Raw genomic sequence first — 11,690 nt, forward strand, 5'->3', positions numbered from 1 at the left:
AGGTCAGAATCAGTAAAAATCACCCTGAACGATTTGAGGAAATAATCGATTTGTGATTTTGCTGATAAAAATAGTGATTGTAAATTAAAATGCGATTTTAAAAAAGGTTTTCCAGGTTTGCTGTGCTTGTTTATAGGGCTGCACAATTTGGTCAAATTTTTGGGATTACATATCAATATGGCTATAAAATCAAATTAATAATAATAATAATAATATGTTTACTACACCAAATAAAAACGTACAAAACAAAAACAAATGAGGAAATATTATTATTGTAAACCAACAGTCATTTTTATTTTCACACGGAGATGCTCTGCAAACACTGGCTGATAATGAGCTGCTCACATATAAATGAACACCGAGTGAAACATGCAGCGCATATATTAATTGAATTAAATCACAGTTTTTGCGATTCGATAATCGCGATTTCAGTTTTATTTCAATTAATACCATCTTATGGTTACCAACTGGAATGATGTTAGTTTCCATAGTAGATGAGCTTTTGTATGAGCTTTTCTTTCAGAATATCAAAGAAACTAAAATATTTATGGTAAGATCCCTTTATTGTAGCATTTCAGAAACCATTTATTTAGAACGAAGTTACTCACAATGGAGCCGCAAGCTTCATGGCATCTTTCATCCATTTTGAATGTGGATTAGTTAGTTTTCATAGTTTTCATGTCATTTGAGGAACATTTCTAATCAGACTTGCTATTAATGAGTGATCCTCTTCCACAGACTCGAGGCTCCATCCCGTTCTGCTGGTCTCAGAGACCAAACCTCAAGTACAAACCAAAACCACAGATTAGCAAAAGCATCAATCATGTGAGATTCACCTTCTGTACCTTTTATTTCTGTGTCGGTGGCAAAGTTCATGATGGTTTGATGCGGTGTTAAACATCTGGTAACGGTCTTTACAGAATGTGTTAAAGGGATAGTTCTCCTAGGGCTGGACAATAATTCAATATCAATATGTATCGCGATATAATTTTTTTCAATAACGGTGATATGATTTTTAAACACATTTCCGATATTTCGATATTTCAAAAAACATTTTCGTAAACTGAAAAAAATAAATAAATAAAAATAAATTGATGTGTGTCGGTTTAGGAAATATAATGGCAGTGGATGGGTGTTATTTTTCAATAGTTCAAAAGAAGTCCAATAAAGTGCATCCATCCATCACAAAAAGTGCCTCACGTGGCTCCGAGGGGTGAGTAAAGGCCTTCTGTAGCGAAACAATGTGTTTTTGTAAAAAACATATCCATATTTGAAACTTTATAAACGTAATCTCTAGCTTCCGCTAACTGTCGTACGCGCGTTCGTTCCGGCGGATGACGTAGGCGTAGCGTAAGCTCTGGTGAGAAGTGACGAAGCGCAGCAGAGGGAGCAAAACTAGAATTAGAAGTATAAAACGAAGATCTGTAAAGAAAAATGTGGGAGGATTTCAATATAAGCCGAGAGGAGACTAAAGTAAGGAAACTTTGCTTTTTTTGCTCCTGTAAACAAACGTCGGTTCTCGCGAGACTAGCATATTCTCACCGGAGCTTACGCTACACATACATCATCCGCCGGAATGAACGTGCGTACAACAGTTAGCGGAAGCTAGAGATTATGTTTATCAAATTTTAAATATGTATATATTTCTTACAAAAACGCATCGATTCGCTTCAGGAGGCCTTTATTCACCCCCCGGAGCCGCGTGAGGCACTTTTTATGATGGATGGATGCACTTTATTGGACTTCTTTTGGACTATTGAAAAATAACACCCATTCACTGCCATTATAAAGCTTGGAAGAGCCAGGACATTTTTTAATATAACTCCGATTGGATTCGTCTGAAAGAAGAAAGTCATATACACCTAGGATGGCTTGAGGGTGAGCAAATCATGGGGTAATTTTTATTTTTGGGTGAACTATCCCTTTAATCTTTATGTTAGTTAATAAAAATACAGGCCAGTTGTTCATGTTAGAGGTTAATAGATGCAGTGTTTGATTTAAAAAAAAAAAGTAAATGTTGCAATTAATAGTAACTAAGGTTAATGATTGCTTTAGAAGTATTATTTCTCTTATATAGCAGTATTCTATGTGTTTTTTTGTGTAACGTCTCACAGCTGGATGGTTTCCAGAGGCATTTCGACTCTCAGATCATCACGTACGGCAAACAAGTCATTCTGAACCTGGTATGTTGACTGTATTTGCTCTGAGTCTGGACAATCAGAGGCAACACATCAATGTCTCACTACGATCTCTGTTATTCTCCAGGTGAATCAGAAAGGCTCAGAGAAGCCGCTGGAACAGGCCTTTGCAAAGATGGTGAACAGTCTGGGCAACTGCATGATCAAGTGAGCGAGTCGATGGGAAAATCTAATAAAACGCTGATGCGCAAGAGCCAAGCTCACAGTTGTGTTTGTCTGCAGGTACGTGGCGTTTGACTTCCACAAGGAGTGCAGCCGTATGAGGTGGCATCGCCTGCAGATCCTGGTGGACATGGTGGCGGAAATGCAGAACAAGTTCGGGTACGCAGTGCTTTATATTGTATGCTAAAAATGTGATTTTTGAATGCTCTAATTGTTTAATGTTTTTCAACAGCTACTTCCTGGTGGATTCGGATGGGAAGGTCCAGTTACAGCAGGACGGGACGTTCAGAAGCAACTGCATGGACTGTCTGGACCGAACCAACGTCATCCAGAGTCTGCTGGTGTGCCGCTCGCTACAGTCGCAGTTAGAGGTGCGGTTTATTATCTTTATTGGGATCATCATTGGGCCGAAATGAACGTTCGAGTAGGGCTGGGTGCGATACTTTGAATATTAGCAATATTATTGCACTATCCGATATCGTGTAGTGTTAACGGAAACTATTATGAAAAATATTAATTGACTACCTTTTTATCCATGAGACAGACATCATTCAGCACTAATTGTGAATATATCAGCATTCGAGATCGTTGACGAAAAAAGATGAGACTAAAATGTTAAAAAATAAAAACGAAAATATTCGGATCTGTTCAAAGAGCTTATTCATTCAGAAACGATGCAAGTGACTGTCTTTATGAATGAGTTACTGAATCATCGACTCACTCGATCAGTTCAAACAGCTGAATAATTCTGAAACAAAGCAAGTGACTGTCTTTATGAATGAATCACTGAATCATCGACTCACTCGATCCGTTCAAACAGCGGATTCATTCCGAAACAATGCAAGTGACTGTCTTTATGAATGAGTCACTGAATCATCGACTCACTCGATCCGTTCAAACAGCGGATTCATTCCGAAACAATGCAAGTGACTGTCTTAATGAATGAGTCACTGAATCATCGACTCACTCGATCCGTTCAAACAGCGGATTCATTCCGAAACAATGCAAGTGACTGTCTTAATGAATGAGTCACTGAATCATCGACTCACTCGATCCGTTCAAACAGCGGATTCATTCCGAAACAATGCAAGTGACTGTCTTAATGAATGAGTCACTGAATCATCGACTCACTCGATCCGTTCAAACAGCGGATTCATTCCGAAACAATGCAAGTGACTGTCTTAATGAATGAGTCACTGAATCATCGACTCACTCGATCCGTTCAAACAGCGGATTCATTCCGAAACAATGCAAGTGACTGTCTTAATGAATGAGTCACTGAATCATCGACTCACTCGATCCGTTCAAACAGCGGATTCATTCCGAAACAATGCAAGTGACTGTCTTAATGAATGAGTCACTGAATCATCGACTCACTCGATCCGTTCAAACAGCGGATTCATTCCGAAACAATGCAAGTGACTGTCTTAATGAATGAGTCACTGAATCATCGACTCACTCGATCCGTTCAAACAGCGGATTCATTCCGAAACAATGCAAGTGACTGTCTTAATGAATGAGTCACTGAATCATCGACTCACTCGATCCGTTCAAACAGCGGATTCATTCCGAAACAATGCAAGTGACTGTCTTAATGAATGAGTCACTGAATCATCGACTCACTCGATCCGTTCAAACAGCGGATTCATTCCGAAACAATGCAAGTGACTGTCTTAATGAATGAGTCACTGAATCATCGACTCACTCGATCCGTTCAAACAGCGGATTCATTCCGAAACAATGCAAGTGACTGTCTTAATGAATGAGTCACTGAATCATCGACTCACTCGATCCGTTCAAACAGCGGATTCATTCCGAAACAATGCAAGTGACTGTCTTAATGAATGAGTCACTGAATCATCGACTCACTCGATCCGTTCAAACAGCGGATTCATTCCGAAACAATGCAAGTGACTGTCTTAATGAATGAGTCACTGAATCATCGACTCACTCGATCCGTTCAAACAGCGGATTCATTCCGAAACAATGCAAGTGACTGTCTTAATGAATGAGTCACTGAATCATCGACTCACTCGATCCGTTCAAACAGCGGATTCATTCCGAAACAATGCAAGTGACTGTCTTAATGAATGAGTCACTGAATCATCGACTCACTCGATCCGTTCAAACAGCGGATTCATTCCGAAACAATGCAAGTGACTGTCTTAATGAATGAGTCACTGAATCATCGACTCACTCGATCCGTTCAAACAGCGGATTCATTCCGAAACAATGCAAGTGACTGTCTTAATGAATGAGTCACTGAATCATCGACTCACTCGATCCGTTCAAACAGCGGATTCATTCCGAAACAATGCAAGTGACTGTCTTAATGAATGAGTCACTGAATCATCGACTCACTCGATCCGTTCAAACAGCGGATTCATTCCGAAACAATGCAAGTGACTGTCTTAATGAATGAGTCACTGAATCATCGACTCACTCGATCCGTTCAAACAGCGGATTCATTCCGAAACAATGCAAGTGACTGTCTTTATGAATGAGTCACTGAATCATCGACTCACTTGATCTGTCCAAACAGCTGATTCATTCCGAAACAATTCAAGTGACTGTCTTTATGAATGAGTCACTGAATCATCGACTCACTCGATCAGTTCAAACAGCTGAATAATTCCGAAACGAAGCAAGTGACTGTCTTTATGAATGAGTCACTGAATCATCGACTCACTCGATCAGTTCAAACAGCTGAATAATTCCGAAACGAAGCAAGTGACTGTCTTTATGAATGAGTCACTGAATCATCGACTCACTCGATCAGTTCAAACAGCTGAATAATTCCGAAACGAAGCAAGTGACTGTCTTTATGAATGAGTCACTGAATCATCGACTCACTCGATCTGTCCAAACAGCGGATTCGTTCCGAAACGAAGCAAGTGACTGTCACTAAATCATTGAATCGCTCGATTAATTATAAATCATGTCATTAGTTGTAGTCCAGAAGAGAAAGACTGTATGTTTGTAAGCTTGTAGAAGTACTCTAGCATGTAGGCTGTAGTTGCTGTCTGTTAGCCGTGAGGTTAACTCATGTCTTGTTTATCTGTAGAGGATGGGAGTTTTACATGTGGGGCAGCGGATTGAAGAGCAGGCAGATTTTGAAAAAATATACAAGAATGGTAAGCAAACACTAACGCTGATAGTCTAGCTATTTGAGACTTTCTCATTCATGGCCTTTCTGTTCCTGCTTTGTTCCCCGCAGCATGGGCGGATAACGCCAACGCTTGTGCCAAACAGTACGCCGGGACCGGAGGCCTGAAGACCGATTTCACACGGTAAACAGGAGCGTCTGTCTCCTGCGCCGCTTGTCTTTGAGAGTGAATGTTCGGATGGGTTGTGGAAGATGATTGGCTCTCTGTGTGTTCAGGACAGGAAGGAGAACGCAGTGGGGTTTGCTGATGGACGGATGGAACTCTATGATCAGATACTACAAGAACAACTTCTCAGATGGCTTCAGACAGGTCAGTGTCACTTGCACACAAACGCCTCTTAGATTAAATAGTATTTTAACATTTTAAAGATTTATATGATGGATTCAGTTGAGTGTTTTTGAGCAGTGTTGTTGATATAATATTAAAAACTATATTTTTTGTTAATATTTTGAATTTGATTTTATTTAAAATTTTTTTTTAATCTAAGTTAAGGTTTTAGTAATTTTGGTTTGTATTTTTGTCATTTTTTTTAGCTTATTTAGTTTTAGGTATTTTAATACTTAGTTAAACTAAACAAAAATGGGAAATCATGCCTTGGCAGCCAATTGAAATAAAATAACATTAAAGTTTTATATATTTAATTTAAGTAATGAAATGTTTTTTATGGTTTTAGTTAACTATAATAACCCTGTTTTTGCATGATTCATTCATTTTAATAATCAGCGTCTAATAGTCATTAGTTTGTGAATCATCTGAGTTATCTGGACTAGAAATCCCCAAATGCTTTTGCCAGCCGAACCCCTTTGACCTGAAATATTTACTTACAGTTTGAACTTTAGGATTTTGAGTTAATATTTCTATGGTTTAACAACACGTGTGCATGTTCATGGTTCTCTGATGGTTATTGGTCACATAACATGAAGGTAAAAAAATATATATATTTTATGTTATTATTTATTATAGCATATATGTATAATTTATTAATATATAATATAATTTTATATATTAATTTATAATTTTAATATAATATTACAAAAAAATTTTTTTTGAGTAAGTGATTTACATATTTTTTATATTTAAATTTTTTTTCTTATTTTAAAGTCATTTAAATATTACTTTATTTTTATGATGCAATTAATTTTTTATATACTTTTTAATTATAATAATTTTTTTGTTTTAATTTTTAATTTTTACGATTGAATTAATTATTTGATTTTTATCTCTTATTTTACTCACAAACCCCAGTTTGGAAACCCTTCTCTAGGGAATAAAATCGCTAATGAAGTAGAAAGATGTGTTTTGTGTTTGATTTCTTTTCTGTGGGTCAGTCGATGAAGACTTCAGGAGCGGATCTGAAGGCTCATAGGGTTTTATTATTTCATGTCTTTATCCAGGACTCCATTGACCTGTTTCTGGGTAATTATGCTGTGGAAGAGGCAGATATGAACACTCCTTTACATGAGCTCAAAGACTGGAAGTTCCTCACGGTAAGAACCAGACTGAGCTGTGAACCCAGAATAACACCCTCTTGTCTTAGACGTTTGTTTTCAGCTGCAGAATACAACAGAACTGTATTGATTGAGCACTGCTGTCTTTTATATTGCTGCTGTTGCTGTGGGAATAAACCACTTCTGCTTTCTCTTATGTCTTACATCACTTACATTTACCATGATAAAATCACTGTAATGCACAGCTATAGTTATGGTAATTAAGGCGGGGTAATTGATCAAATACACATGATTTGATTGCAGTAATTCTGCTGGGACGTGAGTTTTGCAAGGATGCTTTTATTGGCCATTCTATTAAATAAATTCTATTATCTTCTTCTATTAAAGCCAGTATGAAATGTAAATTCACCCTATCTATTTTCTAAATGCATGTTATTGATCTTATTGTGAACAATTCATCTGTGCATGTGTTTCATTTTTTATATCCTTGTCATTTTTATTCGAAATGTCATATAACTGTATTCTCCTGTTTTCCCTCTTCAGCTGCCGATCATCATGGTAGTTGCTTTCTCAATGTGCATCATATGTCTCCTGATGGCTGGTAAGACACAGATCAATATTAATGTTATTAACAATATTAATAGTAAGCTACTGTATCATATTTGATAGGCCTCTAATTGAACAACATGATCAAACTTTGCTGTCGCACAAAATCTCCTCCACACATCTCCTTCACTAATACAATTAAAATTAAAAGTTGCATCTGTTAACATTAACATTAGTCAACAGTCAACTAATATGAACAAACAATGAAACTTTTTTTTTTTTGTTAACTAATATTGGCAAAGCATGGAAGCCCGTTTCCACTACTTAATAAAAATAATTAAAAAAGTAATTTCAACTTTTATCTCATGACTTTTTTTTTTCCACAATTCTGAGTTTGTCAGATAATTCAGACTTCTTCTTTTTTCTTTTTTTTTTTCGCAATTCTGAGTTTATATCCGACAGTTTAGACCAGGGGTGCCCAAACTCGGTCCTGGAGGGCCGGTGTCCTGCAGAGTTTAACTCCAAACCTAATCAAACACACCTGAACCAGCTAATCAAGGTCTTACTAGGCATACTATAACTTCCAGGCAGGTGTGTTGAGGCAAGTTGGAGCAAAACTCTACAGGACATCGGCCCTCCAGGACTGAGTTTGGACACCCCTGGTTTAGACTTTTTTTTCTCGCAATTCACCAGCATCAGAATTTCATCTTATAAATATCAGCATCTGCACCAAATTACATATTTTTGCTCAGTTTGAGTCTCTGAATAAAATTGAGCTGTTTTTCCTCCATATTCTCACTGTATCTGACTATAAGAGCCATGAAAGCCTGATGGATCAGATATGATACTTTTTTTTTTCATGACTGTTATTTCATAGGGTTAATATTAGTGTTTATGTTGTTATCAGTGTGTAACTGTTGCTGGTTCTCGTATTTCCCAGGTGACACCTGGACGGAGATGCTGGCGTACGTGTTGTTCTGGGGCTCGGCGAGCGTCGTGACGGCTGGCGTGATCCTCTTCAACGGCCGGGACTTCGTCAACGCGCCCAAACTGGTGCAGAAGGAGAAGATGGACTGAACCTGCGCGTGTGGGAAGCAGCTTGGTCCTGCCGAGTCTTCATCCTCAGTCCTATCCTACTCTCAGCTTCACTGGGCCTGGAGCCTGTACTGACGCCGCGCCGCCGGAGGAAGAGGAGGAGGATGAAGGCCGGGGGCCAGACGGGACCCTCCGCTGCTCTCCACACCAGGATCGTATCTCACAGACATCCCATAATTCCATGGGCTCACGGGCAGCTTCACAGACGCAGCGCTGGAAACCAGGTTCATGTGCAGATCGGGACCATGAGGGTCTCTGCCCCATCCTCGTGGTTCACGGCGTGTCTCCGTGTCGAATCGCACACGTGTCGCAGCTCTCGGGACGTTTGCGCATCTGCCGTCAACTCAGAATCACTGTCTTGTTTTCTAATAAAAAAAATTTTGTACACAAAATAAAAATGCCGTCACACTTTACAATAAGGTTTCATTTGTTTACATTAGTTAACTACATTAGCTAACAATAATTCCGAGTTTATATCCGACAGTTTAGACTTTTTTCCGAGTTTATATCTGACAGTTTAGACTTTTTTCCGAGTTTATATCCGACAGTTTAAACTTTTTTCTCGCAATTCTTAGTTTATATCCGCCAGTTTAGACTTTTTTCTCACAATTCTTAGTTTATATCCGCCAGTTTAGACTTTTTTTTCCGAGTTTATATCCGACAGTTTAGACTTTTTTTCCCAAGTTTATATCCGACAGTTTAGACTTTTTTCTCACATTATATCCGACAGTTTAGACTTTTTTCCGAGTTTATATCCGACAGTTTAGACTTATTTTTCCCGAGTTTATATCTGACAGTTTAGACTTTTTTCCGAGTTTATATCTGACAGTTTAGACTTTTTTTTCCCGAGTTTATATCTGACAGTTTAGACTTTTTCCCGAGTTTATATCTGACAGTTTAGACTTTTTTTTCCCCGAGTTTATATCTGACAGTTTAGACTTTTTTCCGAGTTTATATCCGACAGTTTAGACTTTTTTTCCCGATTATATCCGACAGTTTAGACTTTTTTCCGAGTTTATATCCGACAGTTTAGACTTTTTTCCGAGTTTATATCCGACAGTTTAGACTTTTTTCCGAGTTTATATCCGACAGTTTAGACTTTTTTTCCCAAGTTTATATCCGACAGTTTAGACTTTTTTCCGAGTTTATATCCGACAGTTTAGACTTTTTTTCCCAAGTTTATATCCGACAGTTTAGACTTTTTTCCGAGTTTATATCCGACAGTTTAGACTTTTTTTCCCAAGTTTATATCTGACAGTTTAGACTTTTTTTCCCGAGTTTATATCCGACAGTTTAGACATTTTTTTCCCAAGTTTATATCTGACAGTTTAGACTTTTTTTTCCCGAGTTTATATCTGACAGTTTAGACATTTTCCCGAGTTTATATCTGACAGTTTAGAATTTTTTTTCCCGAGTTTATATCCGACAGTTTAGACTTTTTTCTCACAATTCCGAGTTTATATCCGACAGTTTAGACTTTTTTCGGAGTTTATATCCGACAGTTTAGACTTTTTTCCGAGTTTATATCTGACAATTTAGACTTTTTTTTCTCACAATTCCGAGTTTATATCCAACAGTTTAGACTTTTTTCTCACAATTCCGAGTTCATATCCAACAGTTTTACTTTTTTCTCGCAATTCTGAGTTTATATCCGACAGTTTAGACTTTTTTTCCCAAGTTTATATCCGACAGTTTAGACTTTTTTTCTCACAATTCCAAGTTTGTCAGGTAATTCAGACTTTTTTATATCTCAGACGAGTTTATATCTCACAATTCGAATGTTTTTTTCCTTGGAATTTTGAGTTATGTTTCACAATTATTTTGTTTCCACCACAGAGTAAATAATAAAGGTAACTGCGACTTTTTATCTCACTATTCAGACTTTTTTCTTACATTTGCGGGTTTATATCTTATAATTCGTACCATTTTTTTTTTTTTCGCAATTCTGCATTTTTCCTGAAAAATTCTGAAAAAAGGTCCAAATTGTTTTCCGGCTTTTTATCCTTTGGCGGAAACGACCTTCCATAACACAGATTATTAAATGTTGTAAAAAATATATTGCTCACTGCTAGTTCATATCAGTTATTGCATTAACTAATGCGAGCTGTTTGAGAACGGTCACGCTTTACATTAAGCTTCTGTATGTTAGCATTCGCTAATGCAATAGCTAGCATGAACTAACAAATAACAATATTTTTACAGCATTTATTAATCAAGCTTAATATGAATTTATGCATGTACATTTTTAATATATATACATTTACAATTTTTAAAATGAACAATAATGTATTAGGAATGGGTATGAAATAACACAATTTATATTATTTTCATAGTATTATTATTATTATTTATATTATTATCTGTAATTAATACTATAAATATAATTTTTAGTTGATGAAATGTTGATGTAAACTAATTTAATCTTATTTTAAGACAGAAAGTTTTGTTCTCAGCAAATATATTTTACGCTAAATGGGTTTTTCAAATTGGTTTTTCCTGTTTTAAGCAAAAAAAAAATTATATATATTTTTTTTTACATGGGTCTATGTTTAAATCATTACAAGATAAATGTAATTTAAAATATATTTTTGAAAACAAATCTTATCTTCAATTCTGCTTCTATATATATATATATATATATATATATATGTGTGTGTGTGTGTGTGTATTTATATAAATATATAATTTTTTTTTATTGTAAAACAAGACAAACATCTGGTTTTGTGTCGCGGCAGCTGCATGTCACATCATTTAGTAGTGAATTCAAGCATTTGAGACGGACCCGGCGTTAAATGGACTAATTTTAGCTTCGTCTTCACTATCATGGTCTTCCTCAGTCAGTGATTTGGGAGTTTTTACAAACGAACTGTTTCTGAGAGAGATTCGGGCCTCTGTGGAGCTGATTGAACAGATTCTATTCGTAATCCAGACTGATTCGTGTGAATCTTTTCTTGGGACCAGCGTCTCGTCGTCCAGAGTCGTGTTTCCTCTGATTTGTGAGTGTTCCGCTGCTTCTTCAGGAGTCTGACGGATGGACGAACGATGTCTTATGTTTGCGATGCTCTTCATTTCTC

General features: G+C 36.9%; 1 protein-coding gene across 1 annotated transcript in view; it reads left to right on the forward strand.

Annotated features, from left to right (window-relative positions):
• Positions 1–9,018, forward strand: part of LOC107659074 (phosphatidylinositide phosphatase SAC1-A-like) — a 28,809-nt gene extending 19,791 nt beyond the window's left edge. Inside the window, exons 10-20 of the mRNA XM_016447888.1 lie at positions 739–825; positions 2,115–2,183; positions 2,266–2,345; positions 2,421–2,519; positions 2,593–2,731; positions 5,425–5,494; positions 5,578–5,650; positions 5,743–5,836; positions 6,922–7,014; positions 7,519–7,576; positions 8,462–9,018. Of these exons, the coding sequence (XP_016303374.1) occupies positions 739–825; positions 2,115–2,183; positions 2,266–2,345; positions 2,421–2,519; positions 2,593–2,731; positions 5,425–5,494; positions 5,578–5,650; positions 5,743–5,836; positions 6,922–7,014; positions 7,519–7,576; positions 8,462–8,598 (999 nt within the window). The 3' untranslated portion in view covers positions 8,599–9,018. The remainder of the gene's footprint in view (positions 1–738; positions 826–2,114; positions 2,184–2,265; positions 2,346–2,420; positions 2,520–2,592; positions 2,732–5,424; positions 5,495–5,577; positions 5,651–5,742; positions 5,837–6,921; positions 7,015–7,518; positions 7,577–8,461) is intronic.
• Positions 9,019–11,690: the final 2,672 nt, after the last annotated feature.

This window comes from Sinocyclocheilus anshuiensis, unplaced genomic scaffold, assembly GCF_001515605.1.
Source record: "Sinocyclocheilus anshuiensis isolate Anshui unplaced genomic scaffold, SAMN03320099.WGS_v1.1 scaffold411, whole genome shotgun sequence".
In the NCBI taxonomy this organism is placed as follows: domain Eukaryota; kingdom Metazoa; phylum Chordata; class Actinopteri; order Cypriniformes; family Cyprinidae; genus Sinocyclocheilus; species Sinocyclocheilus anshuiensis.